Raw genomic sequence first — 16,662 nt, forward strand, 5'->3', positions numbered from 1 at the left:
CCAGAGACTACACATCTCACCCTCCCATGACTGAGCCACAGAATATTTTTGCTTCTAGGAATTGATGATGCATCTTACTTTGGGGCTTCGTTCCTTATCAATGCTAGCAGCGATATAAAGTGACATATGCAATAACCCAAAGACAGAAAAAAAGCAAACTTCCTATGTTTGAGGTCTCCAAACGGAGGAAAAGCAAGGGTAAGAAAGCAGGCAGGGACAGGGATGTGATGCAATGCTAGAAAGGGAGTAATATATGTGTCAAGCACGATGTGTGCTTATTAGGAAGACGTGCATCCAGACTTCCACACTGAATCAGGCAATTTGCCTCATCTTTTCTAACTGTTTTTTTTTAATTTTGCTTACTAAATACTGCATAATACCAGAAGCCATATGGGCCCAAGACAGATCATTTTCTTCTATGATGTGTTTTGCAAGATCTTGCAAAAAATAACAGATTAAACAGGTGTAACACATGCAGTAGGATCACGTAAGTTATGGGTCAGAAAGGGATCAGAGCTGCCTTGACATCTGTTTCTCCAGTTATGGGAAACAGTACAGAGAAGTTTAAGGTGCCCCATACACAGAAAAGGTTTTACTGCATCTAGGTTCCTCAGCTGGAGCACTCACGGATAACATTACTAGATCTACAGACCCAAGCCTCAGCCCCACTCCATGATGAGCTGTCAGGTTACAAGACAAGTTTTCTTACTAGTGCCAGGTTGCAGAGAAATCAGCAATGGACATACGTAAGTATAAATGTATGACACAAGTAGACATAAATGTAACTTTAAGTACTTTTATTTTATTTGGAATCAAAGGGTTTCACAGACCATTTGGTGCCAGGTGTTTTCTTAAGAGGGAATTGGTGCCTGTAATATCAGAACATCAGCCTTATTAATTCACTACATACCTTGAGGCCTATGTTATGTTTCTTAACGCACACGAGGAAGTTAATCAGCAAATGTGAATTTTAATAATTCCTTAATAATATTTTATTAATAAAGAATAGGCTTGTATGTGAAATGTGACACGAGAAAGCATGGCACAGACTGTTTCCTATGGGTACTTAAAACTTAAGACATGCCATGGGGATTTCTAGAGCCAGATGAATTAATGAAATGCAGATTGAGATGCTAGATCTTGATTCAAAGGTCACCTAAAAACTCCTACTTTCAATAAAGTTTTAGATCAGAAACTACATAATCAGAATGATGAGTTAATGAGTCTTCATTGTTTTAGGATAAACAGAAAATTGCAAATGCGAAATAACAGGAAGATATGGTCAGAGGAAGATGAGCCAAGAAAATGCCCACCGTGTAGTCAAATATGCTATAACTTCAACAAAAAAAAAACATAATTCCAAGTCTGTTTCACAGTAAAAGCCAAGAATCACTTTTGTATTGAAAGAACTATAAGATAAAGATGCTTTGTGCAGACCATATTGCTCTAGATCAGCAAATATGCTTAAGCATTAATGGGAGAGCTGTGCCTTTAAGCTAGATAAAAAGAGAAGTGCAATACTATTCCAATGAAAACATATATTGAAATATGCTGTACAGAAAAATAAAGCCAAATTTGGTTCACCTTTAGATACAGAATACAAATACAGTAACGATCACAACTGTTTCATAGATCAGTATAATTTAATTTTCAAGTGGTAAATAAAAGTGTGCCACCTGCATTGGAACTACGAGTCTGCTTAGACATGAAATAATTTCAAAAGATCACTGCTGCAAATACCCCAGAAATGTACGTGATGAGTTTAAAAAACTACAGTAGTAAAATTCTCAAATGTCTCCATAGTCTAGATTGCCTGAAACCAGAATTCTGTCATTTACCTGTCCTCGTGCTTTTATGCCCCTCATCAATGCAGTAGTTTCACAAATTAATGATTAAGATTTTGCAAGCAGTCATGGGGTCCAATTCAAAGGTGCTGTATGCAATTGTAACTCAAAGTCAATGCCATACAATCAGCATCCAAGCCTAAAAATAAGTAATTTTTCTCATTTAATAAAAGGAATATCTAGCTGTCTATGGAATAACAAATCGTTTATGATAGATTATCTGCAACTGCAAGACGCCTCAAAGCGGTGAAATTCAAGCACTGCATCCAGTCATTTCACTTTATATGTGTTCCTTTGGAAAGGATTACTTCCTTATTTCAATGCCAGAATTTGAAAGTGTGGCCTCCAGTTGCTAGACGACATCGGTACTACAGCTCTCTGAAATCAATAAGCTCAGCTTTTCAAGTGAAAATGCCTGCAAAACACTATTTCCTATAGTTCTCAGAAATAGTGTCCTAGGGAAAAAAAGGATTCATCGACACTTAAGACAGTGCTGTATTGATGTACTGCTCTTACAAAAATACCATGGCAAGTTTAAAAGAATTGCAGTTCATTGTTTCTTACATACACTGGAAAAGACAACATTCTTTCATGTCTCTGGTATCATTGTGGTGATGTGTATTAATTTATATCCTTTGTACAGCCAGTTTGTAATCTGACATATTTTCATAAGAAATTACTATAAAGACCTAGAAACATGTGTTTCCAAAACAGCTCTCTAGACTAATTTTGACAAATGCATTGAAGATTTTAAGTGTATTCTAATTCTCATTGGCTTAAATGTCATGAAATTGGTACCCAGGTAAGTGTCTTATACAGCATAACAAACAGGCCAAAATTTTCTAAAGCAGTTCCTGGCACATCAAAAGACCACAAAGAAAATATCCCTAAAGCCCTGTTGGAGCTATGTTAATGCCAGGTGAGAGATTTACCTGTAAAAGCAAAATTAAAAAGTGGACTTATGGTATCCAAAAATTATTTACTACATGTCTTACCATCTTCCTGGACTTTCCACTTTGGGGACACAATTCAGAAGTTTTAAGAAATGTACTTGTACAAAGGCTTACCTTGCAATCTGTGTTCTAGTATTGAAGTCAAGAGATCTCATTGAACGTAAGACTTCTATACACCCCAAGTACTGTAAGGAAAAATAAACAGTTGGAAAACATAAAATTATTCTTGAGTTCTGGGAGGAAATGCAGTGAATCATAAAAAGACATTTACAACTCTTATTTTTACATTTTATTTATCCTATGTGTCAGGTAGGTTTTTATGATTATGTTCTTGTATGTTCCATAAACATTTTATTTCATTTAAGTCTCAAGTTTGGTTCAACATATATTTATAACTTTAATTACTGTACTGTGCCTACTTCATAATGTGTTGAAGTACTTTTTAATTTTCTTAATTCTTCTATTTTAGATCTAAAGATAACTAAAGTAAAAAGTAATATTAATGAAAAAGGAAGTGTAGTAAAGCAAATTCATCTAGCACTGGTTAGTAGGAAAATCTAATTTAAGAGGGAGAGAACTAAGCCTCATTAGTACAAAAAAGGTAAAATATAGTAGGGAAAGCCAAAAAGAGCACCAGTAATCCAAAGAGGATTCCTTAATAACCAGCTTGGGGATAGATGAGATTTAATATTTTCACTAATGACACTAGTATAAAGATACAGGAAAATGCTAACAAAATATACTAATAATCCATGCTGGGAGATGGCTTCAGGGTCATTCAAGAGAAGAATGACGTGAAGGTTAGCTAATATCAGCAAAAGACCAGTGACCCAGATTTCTGCCCTGCATCTCTATGAAGAAGAGGGAGTACCATTAGAAAATATGTTAAAATATATCATTATCTATCACAGGACTGAGAAAAAGTCAGGTGAATCTTCTAGACTTGCTTCCAAAAGTGGGCATAATTTGCATGTGCTAAAGCCTACATGCAGCTACAGCTCTTGTCAGACATTTGGATAGTGGCTTCGTACAAACCAACTCATGACTAACATATCCCATGGCAGTATCTTTGCATGTAGGTCAAGTACTCAGCCACACACCTGACATTTGAAAGTCAGGGTAAACAAGGATGAGACTTTACATAATAAGCTTGATAATGCTATTCTAGTGTTGTGGTCTCATATCAGCTTTTATATCAGTTTTATATCAGTTTTTGTACCTATTCACAGAGTAATGCAATCTATTTGGGTATGAAACTGGTGCAAAACATGAAGTGAGGCCACCATTTTGTGTCTGTTTGGAAATTTTATTTATACCGAAAAAATTATCTTTAAATTAGAGAACTACTACATCAGTAACTATACTATCTAGAATTTCAGCAATGCTTTTTCTATAGAAACATGTATGTCACAAACTGTTTACAAGTCAATGGAGTATCTAGTTTGTTTTCATATGTCCGTTATTATTTAATTTATTGCTAGAAAAAGTTATGAAGTCATTACAACCCTGAATAAAATAAACTAGAATATCAAGTGACTCTTACTGACTAAATAATAATCAAACTTGGATTATGATAGTCCACAGTTTCTGGGAAGGGTTGTTTCAAGATCCATTTCCTTGATTTTTTTAGAATTCTCCTGCAATCTCATCTTACATTTTTGACAAGCTTGGAAAATCCTCATGGAAAATGTCTTGTCTATAAGATATCCTGGCACATGGAGCTTTCAAACTAAGGGTCATACTCTCAAACTGTTTAGATTATCATCACTCCTCTATCAGTGCAAAATTAGGTAACCCTGGTACCTTATTAAAAGGAGACTCCTTTCTTACATCTACTTCTGCCTGAGTATCCAGAACAACATTTTCCTGCTCTGATGCATGAAGTTAAGCCATTAACTCTATTTTTAAGTATCTCAGAGGGTGATTTGATTTCCTTGGAGATGAAGTTTGTTAAATGGCAATTGAGATAATTAGTTGAAGTCGGTTAACTTATGACAATATACAGCAATGAAAGATGTTTTCCTGTACTCTTTTTGTGTCATTTTGCTTTAGTTCTAGAATGCTTTTACAGATAAATTTTCCCAAATACTTACTCCATATGAGATACTTCTATAATTAAATATGTTGTAATTCGTATGTATTTATATATATAATTCAAATGTATCCTGGTGACTTGTAAGATACCTGGTTTTTATTATTTCATCAACCTGTTTATTTAGATCACTCTATACTAAAACACTATTGGACTGCACTTGTTTCATTTTTATCTATTTGCCACAAGTATTTTCAAGCAAAGTAATTGTACAATTTTGAGAACCAGGTCCACCATTTTAGAAGTAAACTCTGGAAGGCAGTTTGACAAATACATGCAGGCATGCAAGTAAATACACAAACACACGTGCACACAAGTCACTATCAAAATAAAAACAAAAATAGACAAATATCCATAAACATACTTAGAAGGCATGCACTTAGACTCCTATACTACCTGATCTGCATTAACAAAAAGTAGAGACAAAACCAGACTGAAGGAAGGTCAGATGGAAAAATTACCCTGTGTTTGTTTTATGTATAGCATGGAGACAGCTGAACACAACATAGTAAGGCTTGCAGTATTCCTGACTGATCAAGGCAAAGATGGTAACTAGTTTTCTGGGATAAAAGATGTGAACACTTTATCACCATGGCATGTTTTCAAGTAACAAAATTACTATAAAAACTGACATTCAAAAGGTCCAAAGGCCAACTACATGTAACTCACCTACTGCTATGCTTCAATTATTCCCCAAGACCAACATTGCTCTCTAACATTATCCATTTGAAGTACATCCTGACAACGATCCACAGAAAGGAGACATACAACCAAGATAGCAAGTAAAAAAATTATTCATTTATTTCAACAAATAAATATCCTGATTAAAAATAGATGCTATTTTTTGCTTTAGGCATCCCATGATACATTTAAAATACGATTATAAAACAGTCTACTACTAAATAAGCTCCTTTTTCCCCAGCTCTTAATGTATATTCCAACCAATCGGCTACTGTGCGCTGTGACATTTGTAAGTTCCCACTAGCATGCTCCCTCTCACTGCTCGGCAAACAAATACACAGAGATGCAGCCTACCTTGAAGCAGGAAGATTTGCAACTACCAGTTCCAAGCTCTCTCATATAACATTCTACCTCTGTCTACTTTCTGATATTTGACTGAGTTTCCAGCTTATACACCTTCATTGAATGGTACTATGTCCTGCAGAAAAAGTCTTTTATATGAATGAATACCTTCCCATTCAGTGGCTTTAGACTCATAACTAGTACTTTGTATGCTGAACAGCACCTTGCAGGAAGCTAATGTAAACCAAAAAGCAGAGTGCCACATACTCCTGGGACCATAGCTCTCTCATTGCATGAAGTTCCAACATCCTTACTAGTTCAAATTTTTCCAGGTAAACATAAGAGAAGGCCATACATCCCAGGTTTCTGGTTTGTCCCATAGGTTAAGTTTTTTTCAATATTCCCTAAAGTATCCCTATCTTCTCTATGACTCAGCCAGAAAATTCTTGTTTAACAACTAAAATTTTTTACTGTACCCTGTGTGAGAAAGAGCACTGAGTTCTCTCAACATTTTTCAGAAACAGACACTTCAACACATGAGTGCTGAATGCATTCATGCTTGGAGCAAAGAGAAAAGGCAAACGAGGGTGCTTACTGTCAGAGATGCCTTTCATCCCATGAACATGAACATGAACAACCTTATTCAGTGTTTCCTAACAAGCTCATTCAAAACCGCATCTTACTGGAAGAAATCTTCCATTGTTTGACTCAGAAGCTAGTAATAACAACATCAGCAGATATTTTTATTATAATTTTATTTTTATAAAAACACAGCAAGGAACACAGCACTACAGCAGTCCAACTTAGGAGTGACAAATGCTTGAATCCTTGAACACTTGAATGGCATATACATGTCTAATAGGAGGTGAGTGTCTGCCCAGAACGTCGGTATCATGAATATCTGCCCATCACCTGCTCTCAAACAAAATAAGGAATCTTAATCGCTGAGTCTGAACTACTGGAGTATCATTAGCTCACCAAAACTGCATGCGTATGCTTAGTACATTAAGATAGATTGGTTTTAATCTGTGTAACCAGAGAGCCATCATCAAATCTGAGTGGTTCACAACATTGCAGATTGTACCAGCAACACACAGAGCCTTGTGAAAGTTATGTAAGAGATAACATCAGCAAATGGACACACACTTGCGTTGTTAGCCAAAAATTAATCGATATATCTGATATCTGCAGTAACATTGCATAGCCTGGGAGCTCAAAAAGTAGATTCAGATTCCAAAGGTGCTGGGTGGCATATGTAGATTTATTTTTTGAAAACAGAAATCTCTGAAACATATTATAAAATACCTTGTAATAAGCCAGTCAATTCACTTTACGTTTCTCACTCACAGGCTTAGGTTGTGCTTTCATTTGGTAAGTATGCAAAAGTGAGGATCTTTTTACTTGCCACATCAGTTTCTCATGTGTATCTCAAGTCATATCCCTTCATTTTCATTATTCCTTTTTCTTGGTAGGGGATGGGGGAGAGCGGGGAGTGTGTGTGTGTGTGTTTGTTTTTGTGAGGAGTTTTGTTTTGCATTTTATTCCTGTTAGTTAAAGAGCTAGTCATGAATTAAAGTATGCCACGAAAGTAAATGAGTAGATAATATTAATTCACTAGTGCTAGTTAATTCCAGTTGAGGAGCTTTTGTTTCAAATTCAGATTATGTTTCTTCTATTGCAACATGCATTTATTTATGCATCAAAATGTCAGTGCCTTCTAATTTAAGATATCACCTTTAACAGCAAAAAGGGCTTGCACAATGAGCACTAAGAGTCCCACAATGTTCCACATGTGTTTCAAGTTTGCCATCTATCCTAAATCTTACTAAGATCCACCGCCATAACTTTGGGTACTTTGACAATGGGTGGGCCTATACAGCGCTGGACTTGTTGACAGGAAATGGAAGATGCCTCTCTCAAAGGGGGAAGACTGATCTGGCCCAAGAGATTGCCGGGTTGATTGCTGGGTCTTTAAACTAGATGTGAAGGGGGAGGCGGGTGATAACATCAGGCCTGTCTTTGAGGCTCCTGAGGCAAAAGGAATCCAGGAATCACAGATAAAGCACCACAAAGGAAGGCCACCTGAAGAGCAACACGAAGGAAATGGAGCCATTCCAGCTAATAAGTCAGCCCCATTGGGTGCCCAGCTGAAGTGCCTTTACACAAATGCACGCAGCATGCAGAACAAGAGGAATTAGAGATGTACGCACGCCTTCAGGGCTACGATCTTATTGGCATTACTGCGACATGGTGGGATGGCTCTTATGACTGGAGTGTTGGAATGGAGGGTTACCATTCTTCAGGAAGGACAGGCTGGGAAGACGGGGAGGGAGTGTTGCCCTCTATGCCAATGACCAGCTGGAGCATGTGGAGCTCCACCTGTGGACGGATGAAGACCCTACAGAGAGCTTATGGGTCAGGATTAAAGGGAGTACAGCGGCAGGTGATGTTACAGTAGGGGTCTGCTACAGACCACCAGATCAGAGTGACAGGGAGGATGAGGCCCTCTATTGACAGATAGGAGCAGCATCACGCTCGCACACCCTGGTCCTCATGGGGTACTTCAACCACCCCAATATCTGTTGGAAGGACAACACAGCAGGGCACAAGAAACCCAGGAAGTTCTTGGAATGTGTTGATGATAACTTTCTTCTTCAAATGATCAAGGAGCCAACGAGGAGAGGAGCCATGCTGGACCTTGTCCTTACCAACAAGGACGGACTGGTGGGGAATGTCAAGTTCAAGGGTAGCCTCAGCTGCAGCGATCATGAAATGGTAGAATTCAAGATTCTTAGGGCGGCGAGGAGGGTATGCAGCAAGCTCGCTACCCTGGACTTCACGAGAGCAGACTTTGGACTCCTGAGAGATCTGATTGGCAGGGTAGCATGGGAAAAAGAACTGGAGGGGAGAGGGGCCCAAGAAAGCTGGTTGATATTCAAGGATCGCCTCCTCCAAGCTCAGGAGAGGTGCATCCCAAAAAAGAAGTCAGGCAAAATAGCCAGCAGACCTGTGTGGATGAACAAGGAACTGCTGGACAAGCTCGAAACCAAAAATGAGGCCTATAGAGCGCAGAAGCAAGGACGGGTAGGCTGGGTGGAATATAGAGAAACTGTCCAAGTGGCCAGGAACCAGATCAGGCAAGCAAAAGCCAGGCAGAACTAAATCAAGCCAGGGACGTCAAAGACAATGCGAAAAAATTCTATAGATATGTCAGGGATAAAGGCAAGACTAGGGAAGTTGTGGGCCCTCTCCGGAAGGAAATGGGAGACCTGGCCACCCAGGGTATGGGTAAGGCTGAGCTACTGAATGACTTTTTTTCCTCAGTCTTCACCGGCAAGGGCTCTAACCACACTGCCCAAGTCACAGAAGGCAAAAACAGGGGCTCTGGGAATAAAGAACTGCCCACAATAGGAAAAGATCGGGTTCGAGACCACTTAAGGAACCTGAAGGTGCATAAGTCCATGGGACCTGATGAGATCCATCCACGGGTCCTGAGGGAGCTGGCGGATGAAGTTGCTAAGCCGCTTTCCATCATGTTTGAGAAATCGTGGCAATCTGGCAAAGTTCCCACTGACTGGAAAAAGGGGAACATAACCCCGATATTCAAAAAAGGGAAAAAAGAAGATCCAGGCAACTATAGGCCAGTCAGTCTCACCTCTGTGCCTGGCAAGATCATGGAGCAGATCCTCCTGGAATCTCTGCTAAGGCACATGGAAAATAAGGAGGTGGAGACAGCCAGCATGGCTTCACCAAGGGCAAATCGTGCCTGATAAATTTGGTGGCCTTTTATGATACTGCCACAGACTTGGTGGACAAGGGCATAGTAACAGACGTCATCTACCTGGACTTAAGCAAATTGTTTGACGCTGTCCCGCACGACATCCTGGTCTCAAAATTGGAAACTCATGGATTTGGTGGGTGGATGGATAAGGAACTGGCTGGATGGCTGCATTCAAAGGGTTGTGGCCAATGGTTCAATGTCCAAGTGGCAGCCAGTGGCGAGTGGTGTTCCTCAGGGGTCGGTACTGGCACCAGTGCTGTTCAACATCTTTGTCAGAGACATGGACAGTGGGATAGAGTGCACTCTCAGCAAGTTTGCCGATGACACCAAGCTTGGTGGTGCGGTTGACACGCTGGAAGGAAGGGATGCCATCCAGAGGGACCTGGACAGGCTTGAGAGGTAGGCTCGTGCAAATTGCATGAAGTTCAACCAGGCCAAGTGCAGGGTCATAGATTCATAGACTGGTCCAGGCCAGAAGGGACCTCCAAAGGTCATCTAGTCCGACCTTCCTGCAGTCAGCAGGGACACCCCCAACTTGACGAGTTTGCCCAGGGCCTCGTTGAGCTCCACTTTGAATATCTCAAGGGAAGTGGCCTCAACCACCTCCCTGGGAAACCTGTTCCAGTGTTCCACCACCCTCACAGTAAAGAACTTTTTCCTAATATCCAACGTAAATCTTCCCTTCTCCAACTTAAAACCATTGCCCCTCGTCCTGTCACTGCAGGCCTTTGTAAACACACTCTCCCCAGCCTTTCTGTAGGCCCCCCTCAGGTACTGGAAGGCCGCTATAAGGTCTCCCCGGAGCCTCCTCTTCTCCAGGCTGAACAACCCCAGCTCCCTCAGCTTGTCATCATAGCAGAGGTGCTCCAACCCCCTGATCATTTTAGTGGACCTCCTCTGGACCCACTCCATCAGGTCCATGTCCTTTCTATATTGAGGGCTCCAGACCTACACACAGTACTCCAGGTGAGGTCTCACCAGAGCAGAGTAAAGTGGCAGAATCACCTCTCTGGATCTGCTGGCAACACTTCTTTTGATGCAGCCCAGGATGCGATTGGCCTTCTGGGCTGCGAGAGCACATTGCCTGCTCATGTCCAGCTTCTCGTCCATCAGCACCGCCAAGTCCCTTTCCTCAGGGCTGCTTTCTAATACCTCATCCTCCAGACTGTATTTATACCGAGGATTGTTTCGGCCCAGGTGCAGAACCCTGCACTTGCTTTTGTTGAACCTCATGAGGTTCATCTGGGCCCATCTCTCCAGCCTGTCCAGGTCCCTCTGAATGACATCCCATCCCTCTGGTGTATCGACAACACCACACAGCCTGGTGTCATTTGCAGACTTGCTGATGGTTATTTCAATCCCTCTGTCTATGTTGTTGATAAAACTGTTAAACAGTACCGGTCCCAGCACGGACCCTTGAGGGACACCTCTTGTCACTGCTCTCCATTTGGACTTCAAGCCATTGAGTACCACCCTCTGGGTGCGACTATCCAGCCAATTCGTTATCCACTGAACAGTCCACCCATCAAATCCGTATCCCTCCAATTTGGCAAGCAGGATATTGTGAGGGACCGTGTCAAAGGCCTTACTGAAGTCCAGATAGATCACGTCCATAGGTCGGCCCTTATCTACTGACCTAGTCACTCTATCATAGAAGGCCACTATGTTAGTCAGACAGGACCTGCCCCTAGTAAAGCCATGCTGGCTATCTTGAATTATCTCCGTGTCCTCCATGTGCCCAAGCATGGCATCTAGAAGGATCTGTTCCATGATCTTCCCAGGCACGGAGGTGAGGCTGACAGGTCGGTAGTTCCCAGGGTCCTGCACCTGGGACGTGGCAATCCCAGGCACAAATACAGGTTGGGCGGAGAATGGCTGGAGAGCAGCCCTGAGGAGGACAACTTGGGAGTGCTCGTGGATGAGAAGCTCAACATGAGCTGCCAGTGCACAATAGCAGCCCAGAAATCCAACTGCATCCTGGGCTGCATCAAAAGAAGTGTGACCAGCAGGTCACGGGAGGTGATTCTACCCCTCTACTCTGCGCTCATGAGACACCACCTGGAGTACTGTGTCCAGCTCTGGAGTCCTCAACATAGAAAGGACATGGACCTGTTGGAACGGGTCCAGCGGAGGACCACGAAGATGATCAGAGGGATGGAGCACCTCCCCTATGAAGACAAGCTGAGAGAGCTGGGGTTGTGCAGCCTGGAGAAGAGAAGGCTCCGGGGAGACCTTATAGCAGCCTTCTGTCCTGGGTCTGGCGGGGATAGGGTTAATTCTCCCCAGAATCTAGCAGGGACACAGGTATTCCCTCCCATGTGAGCCATGCCCAGGGGGTAGCCGGAGCTGGCCGGGGAAGGGGAGGGACAGGTAGTCACCACGGGGGAGCAGAGCGGGCTGGGGGGTCCCGCGTCTGGTCGGCAAGCGGTGGTATCGTAATCGTGGTTGTATATTCCGCTGTCAGTGTTATTGTTGTTTCTTGTTCCTTTTGCTGTTCTGTTAAATTACCTTTGTCTCAACCCACGAATTTCGCCTTTTTCTTCCGATTCTTCCGTCACGACGGTGGTGGCAGTGGGGGCTCCGGTCTGAGCTAGTGTCTGCCGCGTGGTTCTTTGTTGCAATCTGAGGCCAAACCATAACACCTCCCAATATCTGAAGGGAGCCTACAGGAGAGCTAGAGAGGGACTCTTTGTCAGGAAGTGCAGTGACAGGATAAGGGGTAACGGTTTTAAGTTGGAAGAGGGGAGATTTAGATTGGATACCAGAAAGAAATTCTTTACTGTGAGGGTGATGAGGCACTGGAACAGGTTGCCCAGGGAAGTTGTGGATGCCCCATCCCTGGAAGTGTTTAAGGCCAGGCTGGATGGGTCTTTGAGCAACCTGCTCTAGTGGAGGTGTCCCTGCCCATGGCAGGGGGTTGGAACTTGATGATCTTTAAGGTCCCTTCCAACTCTAACCATTCTATGATTTTATGATTCAAGCCTAGATACACCCGAACAAGCAGAGCATAATATAAATATAGTAACAGCCCAGGGCCTGATTTCAAGATAGTAGATTTGTCCACATGTTACTGGGGGTTCAGTCAGGATTTTTAATATCCTTATTGATGCATGAAAAGGAGAAAAAAAAAAACCACAAAAGCAACCTAACTCATAGCCAGAGACTGCAGGATTGATAATTACAAGTATCTTACAAAATGAGTTTTTTTCTTTAGCAAATTAATATGAAACAGTAAACCTGAATCCTTTTGCTATCGTATTAAACAAGTTTCCCAGCTTAACTGAATGTACAACACCCACTCTCTAAACCACTGAAGTGGAAAAAAAAAAGAATGAACATGGAACTGTAATCAGAAGGTCTTCCCTTCAATAAAAAAAAAATAAGTAAAAGAAAAATAATAAGTGCCACAATACTTCCTAATTTTTTAAATTGTGCTTTAAATGAACATTTGTTACCTCGAATACCTTACTAATTTGACTGAGACATGCACCACAAATTACTTAACTCACCTAATCAGCAAGAAAAGATCACAAAAAGAGAAGACAGTTTATGACAACATACATTTGCTTCTTTACTTCATCAGATCATGGTGTAGTTATATGTATTTAACTACATAGTATCCTGTAGCAGCAAATCTAAGAAATCTGGGGACACAGTGGAATCTTAGAAGCATTATGAAAACATGAAAACACTAAACTTTAATGTTGAGGGGAAAAGTAAGAAAAATACATTTTTCTGAAATACTTCAGGCACATCTGGCAATACATAATCCTTGCCAATCCATAAAATAATCCTCTCACTGGTATTTGCCAGTCTGCCAGATACTTCATAGTATCCATCTGCTAACAGAGGCAGTAAGAAGTCATTGACAAAAATCTGTCTGAAGAAGTAGAGTAACAATACAGTCCATGCTACTTTTTAAGATAAACTGTGTACAGAGTTATACCTAGAATTTGAAATGCATAATTAACCTTTCACTTACCCATAGCAAAATGCCTTACCCTATGGTAAAGCACTTCCACAGAAGGCTATAAAGATATTGGCACATGGCAGGAGGACCTTTCTTTCCACACGTTCAGGAGGAAAGGTAACTGCTTGGCATTTTTGCAGATAAATCTTCTGTCCTTACCCATGCAGCCTATACAAGGAGCCTGTATAAGCCTCCGCACCAACAGTTTTGCACCCTTTGAATTTGACATAGCAGGCACACCCCTGTAACAGGCTAGCTCATCAGATTTGTGTGGCAGGCAGAGAAGGTCTGGAGGCATGGCTCTGCACCCAGTTATATGTGGGAATCCTCTTTCTAGGATGAAACAGTAGCTTCTCATTCTGATCACAAGAAGTAGCCCAGACATAGAAAACTGACCTGTCTGAATTCTTCACCTAGATTCTCCCATTAGCAAAGTGAAAAGAGAAGGAAAGAAGGAAAGGGGAGAAGGAAAGTGTGCTAAATAACAGCAGGCATGCTTTGCATGTTACCCACAAACCCAGAAAGCTTGTTCAGGGGCTATCCTCTTAAGCACTTATATTTAACTGCAATAACTCACTAGTAATACTTAGTCTTAAGCAACAGGTAATACTGACCAGTATTTAAAGCACTCACACAAGTTTATATAACATTTTGTTTCCAATAGTAATTATATAAAATATGATGTGCTTGTACAGCAGCTTGAAAAGGATAGATCCTCTCTCCAGTTACCAGAATGACTTTCAAACCTTTCCAAAACAGGTAAATGGTTCATTTAGTCAGGCAAAATATGGAGACAGCATATGTTTTGAATCCACATTGAATAAAAAGATTGCTTTACAAGGAGGGGTACACTGAAGGCATCTCTACATAGCAAAGACTGAAGCTGTCATGCATATTCCAGCAGTACAGCAAACAAGAGGTAGGATATGAGCTGATGAGCAGTTATGAGGACTGAAGACTCTCAGAAGCCCCTAAGGCTGAATTTACACTTGAAATCTTTTAAATATAGAGGTACAGCATTCATACTGAAAAAGAGTATATATAAAGGGACTTTATACATATGATGCTAGTCACTGACCTAAGGATGTGGTTCAGCTACCTGACTGGGACACAGATCTTGGTGGGAGCTCAGTAAATCTTTCCAGACTCAACAGTCAGCTTGCCCACTGAAGCATGGGTACTTCTGAAGCCAAACTAGAACAAAAGGTAGCAGTACAGGGAGGTACTTCTCCGTATCACCAAAAAGTCAGCATTTTCTGAAGACTTGCACTCTAACATGCAATAAACTTCTTTCTTTTGTTCGTTTGCTTTTGGTTTTTTTTTTAACCTTAACAGCTGCCCAGTGCTAAGAGGGTGTTTATCCAAATCTCAGGCAAACCTTTTCCTGGTAGGTGGAGAACTGTTGTATGTTGTCCTGCCATCACTGTGGCAAACATCCCACCCAAACTCTGGCACCACAGAAGTCTGTGGAACACCCTCTTGCTGCAGGCCTTGCTGATAAGGCAAAGCACTCATCAGGTAGAAGCGGCAGCCTGGAAGAAGGTCTTGCATCACACAACCATTCAGATTTATGTCAGTGTACCTAGATATTTTAAGCAGAAGGACGGAATGAAAGATTAGTTCTGTGACATTTCTAATAGGGTGAGTTACACTATTAGCAAAAGCTGCGGGCAGAAGCAAGACTGGCTATTTAGAGAGAAATAAATTTGTATGAGCAGTAGTCACAGAGTTTTAAGTGAGCTGCTAGGGATTTCAGTTTCTCTTGTAGCTTGGGATAAAAATATTTGCCTTTAAATGGTCTGCTTAGCTATCAAGTAACACAATACTGAGATCTTACCTAACACGAGTGTTATTCTCCCAGCCATGCCATAGTCTCCTGCCCTTCCCTTGCCTTGGGACAAGACACATCTTCAGGACTACTTGAAGACACAGATCTCTGAGGATACCTGATGACTCTGCTCTACCACTGTATGCTGAGGCACCCAGTCTGTAGCTCTGCCCTGTGCTTCCCCAGTATCTGCAGAATGGCACACCTGCTTAGGGGAGCAGTAGTCCTGCATGAAAGTAACACTGGCAGCCTTGTTCTGAGTGAGGAAAAGGCCCTATAGTAGACTTTGTCAGAATCTAACACCAAAACTGTGTCACAAATGTGTCATGAAAATCAGAAAGCCACTCTTTGTGCTTTCATACTTCTGCAGTTGGCATCTCTTATACCAGTAAGTAATCATGTATAGAGCTTTACAGTGAATCAATATTTCCCCCAAACGATTTTTTCTCATTAAAGAATGCATGTCCTAATCCAGACAGAAAAGTCTAAGTAAGGACTGATTGAATGGAAATGGAATGGAAAATCTAATAACAAGTCTTCTTTGGTGTTCAGCTACAAATAACCCTTGCCCCTTTGGCTGTAAAGTTATCACCATAAATTGCTCCATGAGACAAGTAAACCAACAGAGCTTCTGAACTGATAGAAACAATGACGGATATGATGGTTGATTGCACGTCTCTTGGAAATAGGTGGTTTGCTTCATCAGTAATGGGTGGGAGGAGAACTCAGTTCTCCCAAGAATACCTCCACGTTTGGCCAACACCTAGTTCTTTTCTATTTCCTCTTGTACAATAACTGTCTGGCGGAGAGTATCTGTTGTTCATCTTGGTGGCCAGTCCAGCCCAAACCATGACATGTAGTGTAATAATATTTTATATGTCCCTGTGTATCCAGACTTTAACAATTCTTAACTGGTGAATGTTAGCCTACTCTTTCAATGAACTGCCTTATCCTATTTGAAAACAAGGCGCAGGTGTGCACAACTGTAATAATACAGGGATTTAGGAGGCAAACACGTGTATTTTGTTCATGAGATCAGTACTTTCCACAAATTACTTCTATGATTTATATACTTCGTTTCATTAATTAACACATTATTTTTAGTATCATTCAATGCTATTTTGGCAACTTATGATGTTTACAATATATTGCTTCTCTATTTTAATCTTTG

The 16,662-nt window shown here is 41.2% G+C and overlaps 1 protein-coding gene across 1 annotated transcript in view; it reads right to left on the reverse strand.

The window, feature by feature from the left end:
- Positions 1-16,662, reverse strand: part of SHC3 (SHC adaptor protein 3) — a 63,157-nt gene that overhangs the window by 36,339 nt on the left and 10,156 nt on the right. Inside the window, exon 2 of the mRNA XM_074165922.1 lies at positions 2,912-2,982. Coding sequence (XP_074022023.1) covers positions 2,912-2,982 — 71 coding nt within the window. The remainder of the gene's footprint in view (positions 1-2,911; positions 2,983-16,662) is intronic.

The sequence above is a fragment of the Numenius arquata genome, chromosome Z, assembly GCF_964106895.1.
Source record: "Numenius arquata chromosome Z, bNumArq3.hap1.1, whole genome shotgun sequence".
In the NCBI taxonomy this organism is placed as follows: Eukaryota; Metazoa; Chordata; class Aves; order Charadriiformes; family Scolopacidae; genus Numenius; species Numenius arquata.